Source organism: Condylostylus longicornis, unplaced genomic scaffold, assembly GCF_029603195.1.
Source record: "Condylostylus longicornis isolate FDR11 unplaced genomic scaffold, ASM2960319v2 ptg000001l, whole genome shotgun sequence".
NCBI classification, from domain to species: domain Eukaryota; kingdom Metazoa; phylum Arthropoda; class Insecta; order Diptera; family Dolichopodidae; genus Condylostylus; species Condylostylus longicornis.
This window is the reverse complement of record NW_026577970.1, coordinates 5,642,797-5,662,620: the sequence shown is the minus strand read 5'-3', so window position 1 is coordinate 5,662,620 and position 19,824 is coordinate 5,642,797. Positions and strand designations below refer to the sequence as shown.

The window sequence follows — 19,824 nt, the reverse complement described above, 5'->3', positions numbered from 1 at the left end:
CTTCTAGATTAATACTCTTTTTACTATTAATTTTTATCTCCACGTAACGAACTCTGAATAAAATTAACGTTTTTCTTTACTAGATTGCACATTCTATGGGGGGTCAAATTAATTATACTTATGTGTGTATTTCTAATGGATATTTCTTTGATTTGAATTACTTAGTGATCTCATATACTTAGCGATCTTGGATGAGATGAGTGTCAAAAAGTTTTCTCCCGTAGGTTGTCATATTCAATTTAAATCATTCAGTCAATTCAATTTAAGCTGAAGAGAATTTTCTTAACTATATGCAATGAGGACTTCTGCTCTTCACTTTTTTTTTTCTTATTCGACATTAGGAATAAGAAGATGAGGTAATGAAGGAAAGTCCTTCATTACCTCATCTTTTCGTATATTTGACAGAAGACGATTCTTTAGCTTTTCACTTTCTATGAGAAATTGTGAAGCTCTTCTTAGAACGTTTACTATGATTTTCCCATAACGGTACCTTAATGCTTTACAAAAGTACCGTACATACGTTACCTAGTACGCGTATTTGCTTCTCCGGCCATGAAATATACGAAAAAAATTTGCTGGTACACATTGTTTTCAATAAAAAAAATGTGTATTTCTTAAATGCCAAATAAAAATATCCTGTTAATTCTCCTTAAAAAATTGTGTCATGCGTTGTTTAAATGTTACTCCCACATATGTTATGAATTCTTTGTTCAAAATTATCTTCTTATGTTGAAGCTTACGTTTTACACAGAATTATTAAATAAAATAAAAACAACTTTACCAATAAAAGAAAAAATAAGCAATTAACAGTAAAAAAGAAATTGCTTAACATAATTTTCTTAGGTAGTATGTTTTATTTTGAATTTTTCATTGTACGAATAAAAGAAATGTCGAAAATAAAAAATTCTTGTGTTCTATTAAGCCTTTACATATGTAAATATTTCTCAAGTATTTACTAAATGCATTGTTTCCTACATAACAAAATTTTAGTTTTTAAATAGAAATCTTGCAACCAGTTCCCGATCACATTTCAAAATTTTTATTCATTCATAATAATCATTCATTTTATATGTAAATTAAAAACCGCACGTCGCGAAAATTCGATTTAAACACTTTGAAAAAATTCAATTTGTTTTTTATCATTTTTATCAGACTTTTATCATTCCACTCTGACTCACCAATCGAATTTCTTGGTGCCAAATAACAATGACCATATGTATATTATATTTTCCCATAATATAAAAACCATGCATAATGTATGTAAGTATGGGGGTATATTACCCGTTGTAGATTGTAGATTGCCCGTTATCTGAAAAATATTTTAAAACGTTTTTATTTCTAGATATTTAATTTATTTGAGTGCTCTTGGATACAAAATAACTATTGTTTTTCCATACTATGCGCCTTTTTAAGTAACGTTATTGTAAATTTTATCAAGACGATATGTTGAAAGATTATATTATTTCTTTGGTTATCTTTTATATGGAAGATATTTGAGACAAAATTATTCTTCGACCTTTGCATAATTACCTTATTTAAATTAACCATTTTTCAAAATTTTATGTGCAATAGCCGAAACATTAATTTAACGAGTTACTCTTGTAGTTTTGTGTGACAAAAACAATAATAATGCAATATAAATGTTTTTATTTTATTTACTGAAAATTTAGGAATTTTTAAATGCAAATACTGAAATCCAATATTGAAGGTTAAGGAGTAAGTAAGAAGATCGGCTAACTGAAAGTGTGTTAACATTTAAAATATGTATGAATTAGTATGAAAATTTCTTTTTAACTTTCTAATTATTTTTTGATATAAAAATTTCTTTCTATTTTAACCGTATTATATGTAAATGAATATGATATGATGCGTCATACAAAAAACCTGATCTTAAGAAAGAGAAAAAATGTGTAGGTATTTAAGATTTCTTTCACTTCTGGTTACTTTTTGTTTTTGGTGTATAACAGATATTCTCGTTTTATAATTTTATCGAAGATCAATAGAGAATGGGAATGAAAAAGTTATATAAGTACTTTTCTGTATATAAGTGCTTTCCTGTTATAAATTTGCACATTTAATTAAACAATGGATTGGAATATTTAATAATATTTGCTAGAAGTGAATTATTTTATATAATTATATTTCATTTAAAAAGAACGCAAAATGTGAAGTTCCTTTAATATTGTTATATTAATAAATTCTTTAATATTGCTATATTAAAATCGAAAATTCTCTTTACCACTATAAAAATTGCAAAATATTGAAATTAATCCACTAGGATTTTACTGAAAACTGCTGATTTAAAAAAAAGACATTATCTAAATTCTGTAAGATTCATAGAACAATTGTTATGTTTAGTCTTGGACGAACGTTAATTCTCTTTCTACTTACAATGCTGTATTTTTTTTGTCATGTAAAGGACAAGCCTCAAAAATTTAGTTTCTCAATCATCATAAAAAACGATTGTAAATGTCAAAAAACTTATTAACATGGTACATACACACTGCAATTTTTATTTTCCTTAAACATTTAACAATCTAAAATAATTTTATATGTAATTCATTTTTATTGTGGGTTAATTGATATATTCAGTAAAATTTATGGAATTTTAAAGTAACTGATAATATTGCATCTAAAATAAATTTTAATCCTTTACTTTCGTAAGTCTTTTTACCCCTCGACTTGGAGGTCCTTTTGGTTTTGCAAATTGTTGACGTTGTGCCATTGCTTTTGGATAAACTTCATCAAGAATAAATTGTTCACTTACTTCGGTGGGATCATCAATTTCCATTTTCTTGTGAATGTAAACCCCATGTTGCATCAATCTATCAATGAATGCATTTTTGCAACTTGAATAAAGCATTTTTTCTTTAATTGACTTCACATGAAGAGGCATAGAATAAATAAATATATTTACACTTTTCATTTCTTCTTCATAGAAATGCCTAAAATTAAAAAGGTGGTATCCAGGCTTATTAGTTAATATTTCTTTCGATAACATATTAACATCAATATTTTTTGACACAAATAGATCTATAATTTCAAGTTCAATATTCATTGTGAATTGAATGTAATTGCACCTGTTCTCACAAAAATTTCGAATACTTTTTGTAGCAGCTTCTGTTACAGGAAAGTCTAATCCACCGAAAGTTTTATTTGAATTACTGCTTGAAACTTCCCTGGTAATTTCCAATTTTTGGAATTCATTCAATTCTTCAGTTTGATATGAAGGACTCTTTTCAATTTTGCTTTTTAAAAAGTGCTTATAATCTAATTCAGAAATTGTAGTAGCATGAATTTCTTCACTAATATTTGCAGTTCCAAAATGAATTTTCATTGTCGCCTTTGTAGAAGCGTACAACATTTTGTTCCTAACACTGGCTGTGTCAGGAATCCAAGTAAAAAGCAACCAAGCATGATCATGTGATATCTTTTCATCAAATCTATACAGAACATAGCACGGAACGTCTTTTTCAATAAATTTATTTAATACTTCATCATAATCTTTTTCCCAACTATTTTTTCCTGTAACAAATCTTCCTGTACAACAAAGCTCTTCATTATTAATGGATACTTTTATTGCACGATATTTTCCACTTTTAGATTCAAACAAAACTTTCTGTAAATCTTTATTAGGCCGTATACCTGTCTGATGAGACATTATTTTCTAAATTATTTTTTTAATACTTTTATTTATTTCTGCAACAGAGTTAAAATCTGCTATTTTACACTGTTCAACGTGTTGAAATTTTTACATTTTGATAACTAAATACATATACATACACACATTTTATTTTATATTTTCTTTTATCTCTATTGACAGATATTTTTCTTATGTCAAGTCTCTATGAAAAGTTTTAGTTCAGTGTTGGGAATCTTGTTTTATTTTGTTTCACATAGCAAATTAATAATTATCAGAGATTACAATTAATAAATTAAAGTCTTCTTTTGATTTTTTTATAATATAGGTATATAATTTTATTTAATTATTTTTTCTTAATTATTAAACAGCGAAGAAAACCAAACATATCTACATAGAAGACCAAACGTGTGTAGGTTTATATAAATTTAAATTTCAATACAAATTAATCTCAAACAGAAGCTCCTTTTTCTTTATCATAATATGACAGAGTTTTACACAAAAAGATCTTTAACTTCTATTAATATACCCTAATAATCGAATTTCGCAATTTTATTGTAATATACAGTCGCCCGAGTATGCATATGTACTTTATATTTTGATTGACCTTTTATATGAGTTCATATTTTGACTATACATTGCTATTCATTTATTCATTTATTTATAATCTCAATTGAATTTTCCCTTAAATTATTTAATTAGTGGTTTTATAGTGTTTAGGCTATTTTAAAGGTTTTAGTACTAAGATATTTTTAAATTTTTATTTGATATTTCACTAATTGGGGAATTTACATTTTAAAAGAAAAATGGGAAAAAACCTTGTTTGACTTCGACTATACATTGTTAAATTCTTAACAATAATATATAATTCCCTTTAAGAAAAAAAATTAAAAACTAACTCAGTTAAACTTTAATAAATAATAAGCTTTGAATAAACTTTTAATAAATATTAAGCTTATGAATAACTTTTGAATTAACCAAGTTAAATTTTGATTGAAAACATCATAATAGCTTTTTCACAGTTTTTCTTCGACTAGATTCGTTTTGTGGAAACGAGGAAGTAAAACAAAAACAAAATGCGGAATATTTTTTTTAAAATGCTCGAACAAAAATTCATTAATTTATTCACCAAAAAAATTGAATCACGTATGTAAACCTCTTCAGCTTAAATTCGTTTTCCGAAAAAAAAATGTAGCAAAATGTTCTCAAGTTCTCAAAAAAAATGTATCGGTTTTTTGACATCCTATATTTACACGCAGTTCTAAAGATGCTGGCTCAATAACTACTTCCCTTGAACATTTTGACTACTGAAATAAATTACGTTATTTCTTATAAGACGAAATTTCAAAATTTATTTCAGTTTCGTTTTGAATTCTTTTCGGTATTAAAAATTGTTCAGTATAATGCGAAAATTTTTGTGGCGAAAAATAACTTTTTCTCATGCGTATTTTTTTCTTTATGTTAGCTTTGTGTTAACCATCAAAAACATGATTCATATCCGTTATTAGATAAAAATAAAACTAATCTTACACACTTATTTTGTATATAAATACGTAATGCTATGTTTTGCCTTCATGTTCTGTCACCTTATATCAAGGTTTGAATTAAAAGAAAAACTTATTGTACAAAACTTATAAATGCATACTTATATGTACATATATTCAGAAGAATTAGTAAAAATATACATAAATCTGGTACAGTAGTTTTCTTTTATTTGAAAAAAATTTAAATCTTTCGAAATTCTAGATATAAAATTCTATATTATTATATTTTTAAATGCAATTGTTTAACAAGCAAAATCACAATGTACAATTAATTTAATTGTCTTTGCTTGCGCCTTTTTGATAATAATGTGAAGCTAGTTCTGTCAACCATTGTTCTTGGACGACAGTCAAATCTTTCATAAATAATTTCGTAGTATGCATTAGATCGCAAAATACTACAAATTGTGGTTGTTTCAAGGTGTATAAAGTTGACGTGGGATGGATGTGAATTTCTACATTGCCTTTAATAGTTTTATATTTGCCAGAATGATGTAAATATGCGGCATTTTGGAAGAACCCAGCTGTTATACATCTGCAAATGGTTTCAACATTTCCATTGCATGAAATTATTGGTAATCCTAATTTTTTTTCAATTAATCCTCGTAATTGTGATCGTAATTCATATGCCCTTTTCAAATTTTTATATATAAGATAATTTTGTCCACAAAACTCTTTGGTTTGGCCATATTCAACAAATGCTGTGTACACATTTAGCGATGTTATCAAATCTCCTTCAGAAACTTCAAAGTTACGTTTTTGAACTCGGGCTTTTATTTGACCTTGTCCTGTAACTGGCGTCGAGAAAACCGATTTTACTTGAAGCATTGCCACTATAGACAGAATTTCATCAGAACAACCCATTTGACTAGCAATATAAAGCATTTTTCCAATCATAGGACTAAAGGGCATTTCAGCCAATAAATACCCAATATTTTTTGTTAAATTTCCTTGCTTATCTATAATACCTGTAACAACGTTAAATATATACTTGTTTTATAACCAGAATCAATAATCATATAGTATCAGAATTTAAATAAATTTAAAATATAAATTTCTGTATATTAATAATAAACGAAGGGAGGTACTAAGAAAGAAGAGAATGCCGAATAAAATAATCAGCATAACATAGGCACTATACATGTGAAAAGATACCAACGGCCTCCTATACGATAAAGCAAGAGGTGGTGGTCTCCGAATGAACACACATAAAACTGAATCCCTTAGAATAAATAGCAAAGCAAAAGCCAATTCAAAATTAGTTATATACTACTACACAGGATTTAACAAAATTCAATTACTTCGGTAATATAATTTCTACATAGGGAGGTAGAGAAAGACATCTTTAATAGGATCAGGCTAGGTAAAGACGGATTTGGAAAAAAGTGGACTGCCTAGAGGTCGTCCGGCCTGAGTAGGAAAGCTAAGTCAAGTCTCTTCGGGGCTTACGTTGAACTAATTCTGTTTTGTGGGAGTAAATAATAATTGCCTCAGAAAAATATACGAGATTTTTTGGCCACCAATGTGGAAATGATGGAACTGGCAGTCGAAGAGTCCGTAATGACACAGACAAGAAGAAGAAAATGGCGGTGATTGGGACAAATGCTAAGTAGAACAAGGACTGCAATATCAGGTCAGGCCTACAATGGGACCTACAAGGAAAGCGTAAAGTAGGGAGTCCGAAATTACATAAAGAGGCTCGTAGAACGACAAATACATATAAATAAAGAAATTACCGAAAGCGACAAGACATAGACACAAATAAAAAATATAGCAAACAGCAGAGTGATGGAGAAGCCCCCAAAGGCAGTGAACAAAGGAGGAAAAAAATCATAAGCGAGAAAATTTTGAAAATCGGAGATCAAATTAGATAGTGATTTATTTAAAAATTCTGCATTTTAATTGTGAAGTATAACTTACCTAATGCGTAAAGAGTTTCTAAAGCTGCTAATATATTTTTAGATGAAGGTGGCGAAGGGAAATCAAATCTTAAAATATTGTCAACACCAAGTGCTTTCAAGAACAATAATCCTGAGCTCAAATCAGTTCGCTGAATTTCCGGTGTCGTTTGATCAGGTAAATTATTAAAACCTTCTTCCGTGTAAAGACGATATACTTTACCATGTCGAACACGACCTGCTCTGCCTGATCTTTGTTGTGCTGCAGCCTTACTGACTGGTACTATTACTAAACTATCTGTTTGGCTTTCGGCATTATAGTATTTAATTTTCACAAATCCACAATCAATAACTGTTTTTGAAAAACAAGAAAAAGAAACTCTTAATATATTGCGTGTATGAAAATCAAAGTAAAGTATGTATACCGTAAACAATTCTCGGAATTGTTACAGAAGTTTCTGCAATATTTGTAGCGATTATAACCTTTCGGACGTTTTTACCACTATGCCAGAAAACTTTTAATTGATCATTGTTTGGTAGAGTACCATATAGAGGTAGTATATGTAAATCGCTTAGCTTACGACTTTCTTGATAACTTTTCAATAAATCCACGCATCGTAATACTTCTTCTTGTCCCGTCAAAAATGCTAATACGTCCCCAAGCGGCTCTTTATCGTGAATTTTTAATACGGTATCCATAGTTTCCTTTACATAATCAGGAGTCGGTTTTTTTAGATAGAAAATATTCACAGGGTAAACTCGTCCTTCGACTGATAAAATTTTTGTTATTTCTTTTGAAATTTTCAATGTTGAATCAAAAAACTTTTTGAAAAATTCTGCATCTATAGTAGCCGATGATATTACAATTTTCAAATCTTTTCTTTTTCTTAAAATCTTTTTCAATAATCCTAGCGTAATATCGGTTAAGTTATTTCGTTCATGTGCTTCATCAATTATTAAAACTGCATAGCTTGATAGCAACGGATCTGCGAGCATTTCCCGAAGAAGAATTCCTTCGGTCATGAACTGAAGATGTTAAAAAAATAATGTAAGTATATATTATGTTTGTATGTATATGGGTTATTAACAAAATGTTTGTGTTACATAATATTATACAGTCAAGAACAATTAAGAATTTTTGTTGAATATAAAAGTTTGTGAAAATGTATTTATTGTTATAGGTAGTTTCCATTGTACATTTCCAGCTTTTTTTTTTCTATAAAACAAACCTATGTATGTATATACATAGGCAACAAAATACTAGAAAACGTTATATATGTACATATGTTTATAATGATTATAATGAAGAAAATAAGAAATACTATGCACGTAATTTGAGACTACTGAGAGAAAATTTACGTTCACTCTAACATTACATGCAAATATTGTTACTTGGTTGGGTATATGAATGGCAATAGAGTCTCTTAAAAATTTCTAATAACTTTACCATTTTCATTCAGGATTTAACAAGCTTACTCTGGATACGAGCTTTCCAAGTTATTCTTATTTATAAGTCAAGATTTATTCATGCGACTATCTCAAATAGAAACAAAGTTATTCTTAAAATTTCATAAATATTTTTATAGTCAAAGTTCATATTCAATTCCAGATCCAAAAGCCGATTGAGCTGTGAATGTTGCCTCGGCTTTGTTAAACGCACTCGTAATTATGTTAATGCACTTATTCGTTCTTTACTGTATGTATGTACATTTACATAGAATATGTTACAAGTGTACCTTAATTTTTGTATTTTCACTAAATCTTTCAATAAAACGCACAATAACTCCAACTGTTTCTCCAATTACTTCACCTCTCTCCTCTGCTACACGATTAGCTAAGGTTATAGCTGAGATCTGTCGGGGCTGTGTAATACCTATTAGACCCTTTAAGTGCCAGCCATGTTCATATAAATACTGAAAGTAAAATAAGAAATATAGATGTAATTTTAATATTAAAAATCAAAATATTATATATGTATATAGATACATAAGCATAAACAATATAACTAAAGTTATAAAAACTAAAGAAACATAAAATCTAAAATTAAATCTCGCGTATTTTTTAAATATTGGCAGAACATCTTTTGCATTTTTACCGGATGTTAATGGAATAGGTACTGAATTACTCCTTCTCCTTATGATGATAAAAAATAATTTAAAAAAACTGATTGAATTTAACAAAAAAAAAATAATTCTTTACAATTAAGAAAATATGAACTTACCTTTTAGTCGTTTTAATTCGGTGAAATATTAAATAATTATTTCAAATAAATTTGACTTAATAAAAATGATCTTAAAACTACACTTTATGACAAACGTTGTATTCTTATTACTAATAAAATCATATTTAAATTTCGTTAGATACATAATCAACTCAATATTGGGAAACTTGTCAATATTAGTGTTGAAAATTATGCAAAATGGTGATACAAAACAATCAAGAACCCATCAATAAAAAAGAAAATAATTTTTTACACAGGGTTATTTTTTCCCAATACTACCAAATAATTGAAGATGAATTCGCAAGAGATATAACGTTGTTAATTTATATAAGCTCGAATTATTTTTATAAAACATGAATAATGATATTATTTATATGTATTTTAGTATTAAATAGTTTACTCCGCTTATCTACTAGTTTCAGTTTGGTCTCCCAAAATGTGCTTGAATAAAACAATGCTTAAATAACAATGTATTTTACATGACCATTATTGACAACTTGAAATTGGAGGAGCTTATGAAGGTATTACAGAATGGGTGAGTTCAGATTCTAATTTTGTGTGAGTTAGTACATTAAATCTCATTAAAATCTCTAGTCTCTCTGAAACGATTACAGAAAGCGTAACTACAAACTCAAGGTAATATAAAACAATATATATAAATAATTTGATTTAATTTTTATCATCATTCTTTCAAGTTTTGTAATTTAGTAGAAATTTTGAAACAATTAAATTTAAATGAGACTTAAAATCCTGTTTTACATACCGCCATGCATACAATAAAGTGGTGACACTAAATTTCCCATGTCGATTATTAAAGAAGTTTTAGATAAATAGAGAAGCATTAGATAGAATACTTTTATAAACAAGAATGAATTTTTTATATTGTAAACCCATTTTGGCGAAAGGTTTTATTTGAGTTCATTTTGGAGATGTCAGAAACTTGCATTTTCGGCAATACCTAAGGAATTAATTAACGGAATATTTTAAAATTTACTTTTTGGGTTCCTGTTTGGAAAAGCGAATGTCAGAAAGTGAATCTCTGCTAAAACATCTGCTCAACTAATAAAAATAAATTTTTTGGATTTTCATATTCTAATCAAAATATAACATTAGAAAATATATGACGCGGTCATACCATATATCAATCAAAAATGCCTAACTTCAATTAGGTTCAATAAACAGAATTTCAAAAAAAATTATTTCTTCAATGTTAAGCTTAAACTTTGATGATAGGGGATTTAGCAACATGCTTAAAAATCATATTGTTAAAATTAATATTATAAATGCATAATATTTTTATAGTTTAAAATAAGGTAAAAAAGTTTTGAGTTAAATATTGACAAATATATTTAAAAAAAACAAACATTTTATACAAATTTAAATAAACACAAAATGTTAGAGAATAAATAAATATACATTATGTATTTAATATTAAAATATTCAGTTTCAAACTTAATAATAGAATTCATTTATATAAATTTCTTACTAACCGTAAAAATTCTTCAATTTTATATGTTATTTATTACACAAAAAATATAGAAAATCACAGTGATGTGTTGTTATTTGCGATTATCATCGAATTAAAAATAAAATTTTGTGCTTCTAACACATGCATTTCAGTAGCACACATCGATAAAAATAGTATTAAAATTCCACTGTATTGTATCATTTTTAAAAAATCCCATAGCTTATCACAAAATATACTCAATAATAAACAATGTAATATTGAATGTACATTAAATAAACGCCATAGCCACGCTATTAAAAAAAATATATTCGATTTAAATACAAAATTTTGTCTACTTAATTGTATAGGTGTAACATCATCGCATTCTAACATATTCTGATACGATGCTATATAACGATTCCATGCCATTGAACTAAATAGTAATTGCCCAGAAAATATGCATACTTTTTTAACAATTTTTTGTCTAATAGTTTTAACACGATATGTAACTCCAATTTCTGATTGTAATTTAATAGTATTACAATTTGTTTCATCATTTGTTACTGGCAAAACGGCTTGCATTTGAGCATAACCACGTCGTGGAGGATTATTTTTTAAAAATATATATATACCAATCATAAGAGCAACGCAACCCAAAGAATCACACAAACCATCTATATAATAACCAGCAGTACCAACTTCAGAACGCTCTCCTTGTATATTTTTTTTCACACGTGCAACATGACCATCTAGATCATCTAAGAATGTACGAAATTCAAAAAGAAGAACACCAATACGTCTATAACCTAAATAATCAGATGCTATAAATCGTGCAGCTATTAATGCAACAAATACATGAAAATAAGATATAAAATTTGCAGTAATATATTGCGTTCTCGAGAATCCAATAATATCATCAAATATCGTTGCCATTGGAGCAAATAAATAGTGATTCGTATGATCAAGAAGAAGGGCCTTAACTGTAATAAAACATAACGGATTTATATGACACGGTATCCAGGTACTATATTTATATTTTTGTACTTCATTTTCATTTATATATTGTTGCGTTGCTAAAACATTTTGAAATGTAGTTTTTTTATTAAATTTTGAAATAATATCAAAAGTTTCATTTTGCAATTGCCCCGATAATAAATCATTGGTGCTGTTACTTGTATCATGCTCATTACTTTCAAGGATACTTTTCTCAATTATAGGAATTGATCGTTGTTGAGCTTGTAATATATTTTGACTTGATGTTACTAATTGATAAATATAATGATTGCCATCGCGAATATTTCCATTATTTGATAATATTTTATTACTTTTACTACTAAAAACATTTCCAATGTTCTTTTCACTATTGTAGTCATCATAAGAATCGGCATTATGCATTTTATTATTTGGATCGTTTTGTATTGATGGCCATGGTAATGATGTAATTTTATTAATATTATGACTTCTCTCGATTGGATAAAAATGTATTCTTATATATAATTGAACATCCATTGCCAAATAAAATATTATTAGCAATAATAATAAAAATAAGAGCAATTTACTGATTTGAGAGCTTGGACCAACCATTTTATAATTTTTTTAAAACTCAAACTTAAAATTTTGATTCAAAAGCGCTTAATCAAAAAATTTTATATTCAACATTTAGGTAATTTTTTTTTTTCAATTCAAAATCCAATTTTTATGGAATATTTCAATGATTTTGTTATTTTAATTTTGCATTAATAAGAAAATTTCTAAAAAGAACCAAAAAGGCTTGTTTTAATTTTCTATTTAATAAATTTTCGCTATATGAGTCTGATAGGTTGTATTAATCTCCTCTTATCATTTTACTTTTTTTTTTTTAAATAAATAAAGAAATTAAATTAATAACTGAAAATTTGTTATCAATCAAAAATAAGAAATGTTTGCAGCATCTGAAAGAAAAAATAACAAAAAAAATTTAAAATTAATACACTTAATATGCGATTAATAGAACTCTGGAAAAATCCGAAATTGAAATTTTGTTTCCTATCTCTATTTGTAATGGTTCATTTATAAAAATTATAAAATAGTACCTGTGGATACTCTCTATAAGCCGAAAAATTTTTTATGAAATTAATAAAAAAAATTTTAAAAATACACTTTCCGAGGACAGATTTCAAACCAGTTGGTGTTAAAATTAGAATTTTAATATCATTTGAAATTTTTGAACTCCGTTTACTGACAGCTTGTCACTAAAATATTACTTTCATAATTTTCTCCTTTTGGGTTTTAACTATAAATTTTAACATCACAATCTTGTTCAAACATAGTACATTTCTTCATATTTACTAACTGCAATGTCTAATTCTTCTAATATTATAGACAAAAAACTGAAATAAGGACTATGATTTATTAAATGAAAAATTAAATATTATAACATATTACAGATTCTAATTTCTCCAGTTGTTTGGAGACCCTATTAACAAAAATCTTATTTTTACGAAAATAAAAAAATTTTTATTTTCCAATGCTTGAGAATATAACACTATGTATAAATGTATAAATGTGTAAATTAATTAAAAATTAATTGCAAAATTATTTAAAAATACATAAAAAAAAATGACAAGTCCAGTCGATGTTTACAAATATTTCCCTGATATTTTGAGAAGAATTAACGAAATCCAATTGAAAAAATGAGAATTTTAAGTTGAAACTGAGTAAAACAGGTGACTGAGAAAGGAAAAAAACATAATCAGGCTAATATCTTCCGAATTTTATTCATAAGTATTCCCTAAGTTAGTATTAGCTCGTATAGAGTATAATATAATAATAATATGTACGTAATATTTATGAATGAAAGTATAATATTGTCAAAATTAATTTGAATTAAATATTACAGAGGACACTTAGTATTACGAAACAAAGTACGTTATACAATAATGCTTTTTCTAACTTAAAATTTCGTTATGTAAACTTTACTATCGTACCAGTTAAAAGTATTCAAATAAAATATATTTATAATTAGGATAGGAGTACTTTCAAACAATTTCGGATTTGTCCTTTTCTTTTTTTTTTTTACATTCTTAAAAAAAAATATTTGATTCTGTTCAAAGTATTCGAAATTCATTTACATAAAATAAATATTAAACTTAGGTGTGAACTAATTATAAATTGCATAAAATTAATAACAGTTATACATAATATCAATGTATAACTGTTATAAATTAAAATATAAACAACTTGCAAGTTGCCATACAAAATATTTTAAAATTCAATGTTAGATTCAATGGTTATTTTCACACCAATGATCTTCTTTCTTTTTTTTTACGAACAATGCTTCATTTCCTTATCATTTTTTAAAAACTAGATTCTTTTTTGTATGTATGTTTGTATGTATGGGTACTTGAAATTTAGTTTTAAAGGGAGGAGTGTATAAAGTAAAATTAATATGATTTTTGTCCGCTTATTATTGTGGGTATCTTCGAAATTCTATTTACAATGCTTGAGACACATTGTATCATCATCTTCTGAAATATAAACAAAAAAAATTTGACGATGTGTTATGCTCAGAATTTATTTGATTTTGTGTCTGTGATATTGTTAGCACTGAAATATTTGTCAAATGGTGTATCCAAAATTTTTTCGATTTTTTAAAATTCAAATAAATTTAAACAAAAAATTTTGTTATTAAAGTAAACAATGGTATTAAATAATACAAGGCATCAAGATTTTTAAGTTTTCAAATGTAAAATTATAAAAAAAAAAGAAAAAGAAACAATGTTTCAAAAATTATATTGAAATTTCGTTTTTTCCAATTTTGACAACCCTGTATTCTATTATCAAGTGGACAGTTCAAAATTTAATTAATGAAAAAAAAAAAAAACAATAAAAAATATTGCTAGTGCTAGTAGATTCTTAGCTTTATCTTTAAAAATTTTAGATTTCACCTTTAAAAATTCAGAAAAGGAAAACAGAAATTAAACGTGTAATTGAAAAAATACAAATTTAGTTTGTGGAAAATGAGAACGAAATATAGTGGAATATTAAAAAAGAAAGGTGAAGAAGAAGATTAGTCTGGAAACACAGAACGATAATTTGTTTAATTCGTAAGAAGTAGCGATAAACTAAAATTTTTTAACCGTTAAGAAATCAGCAGCACATTTACTAAATCAATCTTTCAATAAGAGGTTAAAAATTTCGGAATTAATAATGATTTTAATGTTAAAGAAAACAAAAAAATTTAAGATTTATCCTTTCCTAATCCGTACTAAAATTTGATATCCAGAAAAGAACCATAGAATTTCACAAACACAAATTTAGTAGCCATTGTATCTAGAAATTAGACAATTTTTTCTAACTAACTAACTAATTCCCAGGCTGAAATGAAAGGCTTATAATAAAAGGCTTATAAAATAATTTCATTTATTAACAAAACTTCGGCCAACAAACATACAGCTTGAATAGTTGTGTTATAATTTCTTTAAAACACAAATCAAGCAGTCATATACTTAACTCGAATCGATGGACTACATATTTTTAGTTTTAAGAGCGATTAAGTGATCTTGAAATATTGTTTTCTAAGATATAAGAATGTGGAAGTAATTGCTTTTTCACGGTCAATGTAGTTAAATAGTTGACAAACTAATGTAAAAACCAGTTTAGTCAGTGCCAGAACACACGGGGGTATTTTTATCTAATAAAACGGCGGCATATTACTAGATAACTTAAACACTTCTAGAAATACATATTATTTTTTGTTTCCTGTACGTAGACTTCTTTATAATTTTTCGAAAAATAAATTATTATTTTAAGATACGCACATTAAAATACAATAATTTATTAATAAAATATTATTTTGCATTCACTTTATATTATTTGAAATTAATAACACTATTTAAAAAATTCTTTCTAGGTGGATCCGTATATTATTGCTATTATGTTTATGCATTGCATGTATTATTCAATAATACTAATAATGCAACGAGTTCCACAATTAAGAGAGAATATCAAGAATTATTACTCTTAATGTAATTACAGAATACAACGAAAAACACAATAATTATGTAAATTATAGCGAGATGATTTTTGTTTTTTTAAGATTTAAGTTTAGCAATTTTAAGGTTACCTCCTTTTACAAAAATATTTTTGCACTGATTTTAAAAAAATTACTTTGAAAGTAAGCACGAGCAAATACTTAATTAAACGCTTTTACTATTATCATTATATAAACAGAAACTGATAAAAAACTTTAGATACCTAACTGTAATATTCATAATAGTGCATACACACTAGTTGACGTTATTTTTCCCTTTTTAATGTAAACTTGGTATTGCAACATTTAATATTTTAACGTTTCTTAATTGCTGCAGTTTTAATGTTCACCTAATTTTATAAATATCGAAAAAAATTTGACCCTTTAATGAAATTTTAATCGTTAACGCTCGAATTATTAACTAAATTTTTATTTAGTTTTGTAAAATTTCGAAATGCACCTGCATTTGATCATTGGCTTTCATTGGATAATAACTAAAATATGTTTAATGATTTGGAAAATTATATAAAAATTTGTCGAAATCTGCAGTATTTACAGAAAGAAAAAAACAAAACTGCAGTTTTGTTAACAAATTTTATTGAATTGGAAATTTAAATTAGCAAACTTTTTCAGTCACTTTAATTAAAATTACTTTCAAATTAGAAATTTCATTTTGCCAATTGGATTTTCTCAATTTTTCCTCAAAATATAAGTAAACATTTTTAAATTCACCTACAAGAAAAGGTTAATGCATGAATTTTGTATATTTTTGTAATGAATGCATGTATGCAGTTATCGTAAAAAATTCTTTTCACTAAAAAAAAAAATTAAACGACGTTAAGAAACTCACCCAGTTTTGTTTAACCCAGTGAATAATTCACAATTAGGCTATAAAATATAAAAATATGAATGATTTTTTTTTATAGTTTTAAATTGTCTTACTAGTATAATATAAATTTATGGGTTAAAGATATAAATATCTAATTACATATATGATAACACTTATAACATTAAAAATAAAAATTTTTTGATATATAATGCAAGAGTAGTTCTAACGAATGCTAAAAATATTTTATATGTAATTGAAAAGCAAAGCATTTGAGATAAGAAAAGAACAAATCATGGGCGACTATGAAATTTATTACTGCAAAAGTTTTGTTAAAACCGATTAACATTTTTGCAAATTCCGTTCCTTAATTAAATTAGATTCTGAATTCAATTTTTTTATATAAGGAGTCTTACATAACGATTTTCAAAAAAATCATCCAGCAAAAGTTATTTTGTTCATCGATATTGTATCCGAAAACTTTTTATTTCAAAAAACACTGAATACACTCTATCATATAACTTTTTATAGCAATTAAATCAGCAATTAAATCTTGCTTCAGAACTATACACTAGCCCAATTTACTTTATCCATTTGAAAACAGAAAATTTGATATCCGTTAAGTATTTTCTCGCAAACATAATACATAGTAACAAAACAGCCAAGAAAATTTATTAAGGTGTAAAATCTACCCCTAGCGATGGATGTAGTCACGCAACTCGCAAATATGTTTTTATTAAAAGTTTGTTAAGCAAAAGTTAAAAAACAAAAGTGCCGTCTTTTTTTTTATTTTTAAAAAACTGCAGTATTATTTTCCTTGCTCCATTTTATTATTTTACTTTTTTAAGAATTTTTTCTACAAATTAAATTTTGTACTTATTTTATTATTTTTCTTTATTTTGATATCAAAACTACAAAATAAATACTGGAAATACTTTATTGTTAACTTTTTAAGAGGAAACGTAAAACGCAATGTACATACAGTAAACAAACTATTTCCCTCTTATCGTATGCAATGCGGTCGATAAAAAATTACAAATGCATAGTACATCACTTTGGGTTTTTTTATAAAATAAAAACTTACACATATGATAATTTTTCTACATATTGTAACTTACAACAATTACTACTAGTATTATAAAAAAAAATGTATGACTAAATAAAATAAAAATTTTCCTACCTGTGGCACTTGCGTACTTTTACCGCAACCAGTTTCACCAACTAAAATTAGCACCTGATAATTTTCTAAGCAATATAATATATGATCACGATATTTCCTAATAGGAAGTTGCTCGCGTTGCGCATCTAAGGCTAGTGAATAATTCGCATTATACACAAATGTAGTAATTTTGTCATCAGTTGGTTGAAGATCTCTATCTGATACAAAGAAACTGTCATCTATAAAAATAATTTAATTTATTAATAAATTAATATTCTTTATTTTTGATAGAAGGTGTATTAATGATTTTTTTACTTTACAGAATATTGAATTGCAATTGAGTTATAAAATATGTTTTTAGGGATATATTAGGTTTTTGCGGGAAAAGGAAAACAGGCAATGAATTATTTGTATACAAAATTAAATTTATATTATTATAGTCTAATAACGTTGTATGTATGTCAAGGTCACTTAATTTGCTCAAAAACATAAAACTTCGGATTTCATTAGACGCTGCATGCATGACATTGGTATGAGAAGAAATAAACTTTCCAAAATTAAATGATTCTATAAATACACATATGTGATGAGTTAATTCATAGAATTACTTTTCAATTCAAATATATCTAAAATACAAAATTTAGCGGTTTTCTGAAATATAGGTGTACATATAATTTTGTAGTCTCTTTATATCTCTTATTTACTCTCGCAATAAAAAAAAACAATGCTGAAATGTGCAATACTTGCGAATTGGTTAGGTATATAACAATCCAAATTTTTTTTATTAATATATTGTATATTTACTTCACTTCCTCCAAAAACAAGTTGCTAATCACGAAATATGTAGTAAAATTCAATGATTTAAAATAACATTTCACTGTTTCGTGATTGTAACAAAACCTGGAATAAAACGTAAAACTTACTTATAGATGTATGAAAGACAAATATATCAAATTGAAAATATTTCCCCTTTATGCTTACATATATTCCAATTGAATTATTATTTAGTTTTATGTATTTTTGAGAAATAAAGAAATTTCAATGAAAAAAAAAGACATCCAAAGCAAACAAAAAATTAATTAGTATTTTATAAACATTATGGACATGGTGATGTTCTAGATATGAACAAACACAGTTTATTTCTTTGCAAGTTTCTTTATATGTACGTACATAAAAATAATATGTCAACTAGATTCAATGCCACACTATCTAATGCATTTTGACCACAACAGTTTATTTTTATTTTACAAAGATTACTGGAAACTAAATTTTCGTGAACAAGTTTATGTTCACCTTGTAAATAAAAATTCATATTCATTTTGAAATAAAAAAGTATGAGCTCAACTTACCAACCGGTTTTAAAAATTTTGGCTTTTGAAGTGAAACCATAACAATTTTTTTCTTTAAAAAAATCCAAACAAAAGATTGTATTTTTATATTGTATAAGCAATTATTGCCTAGTAAAGATGAATTTTGAAAACCTTTTTCATCGACATTCCAATAGGTAGGTATTTATTTTTTAATTAAAAGGTTGTAATAAAAACAAAACTTTAATGAAGATTAATTAGTAAAATGAAAATAGTAGGGATATGCCATTTGTTTTGATTTTGTTATAAAATCGATTAATTTGCTTAAGTTGCTCAATTTTTTGATATATTCTCAAGGCTAAACCTACGATAAATTATCAAGAGCGTTTACACATCAGAATATTTTTAGACTTTTATGTCAAGCTTTTGACACTACATATTTCATACATTTTACATGTTACGCCTAAAAAATAAGAAAATTCTTTCGAAATAAACTAATTAACTTATTTGAGTATGTCAAATAAATCTTATAAATAGCGTTTTAAAAAAATTAATCTGTAGGTATTGCATTATTTGATCAGAAATTATTTAATTTTGTTTGTATTTGATTATTATTTGACGTTTGTCATTGTTTGATTTTTTTTTGTTATTCGATGCGTTAGCTTTTGTTTTTAAAAAATACAAATAATGAAAGTACAAATATAATGAAAATAGAAAAAAAAGGAAAATTAGTAACACACAGAGCTTAGATTAAAAAAATATTAAATTTAAACA

The 19,824-nt window shown here is 26.1% G+C and overlaps 3 protein-coding genes across 8 annotated transcripts; all 3 read right to left on the bottom strand.

Moving 5' to 3' along the window:
• Positions 1 to 2,487: 2,487 nt before the first annotated feature.
• On the bottom strand, positions 2,488 to 3,833 carry LOC129615474 (twinfilin-like). The gene has a single exon (XM_055530753.1). The coding sequence runs from the start codon at positions 3,659 to 3,661 to the stop codon at positions 2,645 to 2,647; it is 1,017 nt and encodes a 338-aa protein (XP_055386728.1). The 5' UTR covers positions 3,662 to 3,833; the 3' UTR covers positions 2,488 to 2,644.
• A 1,497-nt stretch (positions 3,834 to 5,330) lies between these two features.
• LOC129609869 (probable ATP-dependent RNA helicase DHX35) lies at positions 5,331 to 19,302 on the bottom strand. The gene is made up of 6 exons (XM_055522070.1): positions 19,093 to 19,302; positions 17,765 to 17,982; positions 8,816 to 8,992; positions 7,505 to 8,105; positions 7,102 to 7,431; positions 5,331 to 6,149 (listed from the first exon to the last, which is right to left on the bottom strand). Exons 1-6 carry the CDS (start codon positions 19,130 to 19,132, stop codon positions 5,458 to 5,460), a joined length of 2,058 nt encoding a protein of 685 aa, XP_055378045.1. The 5' UTR covers positions 19,133 to 19,302; the 3' UTR covers positions 5,331 to 5,457.
• On the bottom strand, positions 8,858 to 17,906 carry LOC129609909 (ceramide phosphoethanolamine synthase). Of its 6 annotated transcripts, none has more exons than XR_008697066.1 (3): positions 17,765 to 17,906; positions 10,791 to 12,678; positions 8,858 to 8,992 (listed from the first exon to the last, which is right to left on the bottom strand). XR_008697066.1 is itself a non-coding variant. In XM_055522317.1 (3 exons), the coding sequence occupies exon 3, from the start codon at positions 12,329 to 12,331 to the stop codon at positions 10,844 to 10,846; it is 1,488 nt and encodes a 495-aa protein (XP_055378292.1). In that variant the 5' UTR covers positions 12,332 to 12,678; positions 16,609 to 16,646; positions 17,765 to 17,884; the 3' UTR covers positions 8,999 to 10,843. The 6 variants fall into 6 exon arrangements, 5 of the variants coding, with proteins under 5 accessions (XP_055378292.1, XP_055378185.1, XP_055378368.1 ...); XM_055522317.1 differs by lacking the exon at positions 8,858 to 8,992 and adding an exon at positions 16,609 to 16,646 and having other exon boundaries at positions 8,999 to 12,678; positions 17,765 to 17,884; XM_055522210.1 differs by lacking the exon at positions 8,858 to 8,992 and having other exon boundaries at positions 8,999 to 12,678.
• Positions 19,303 to 19,824: the final 522 nt, after the last annotated feature.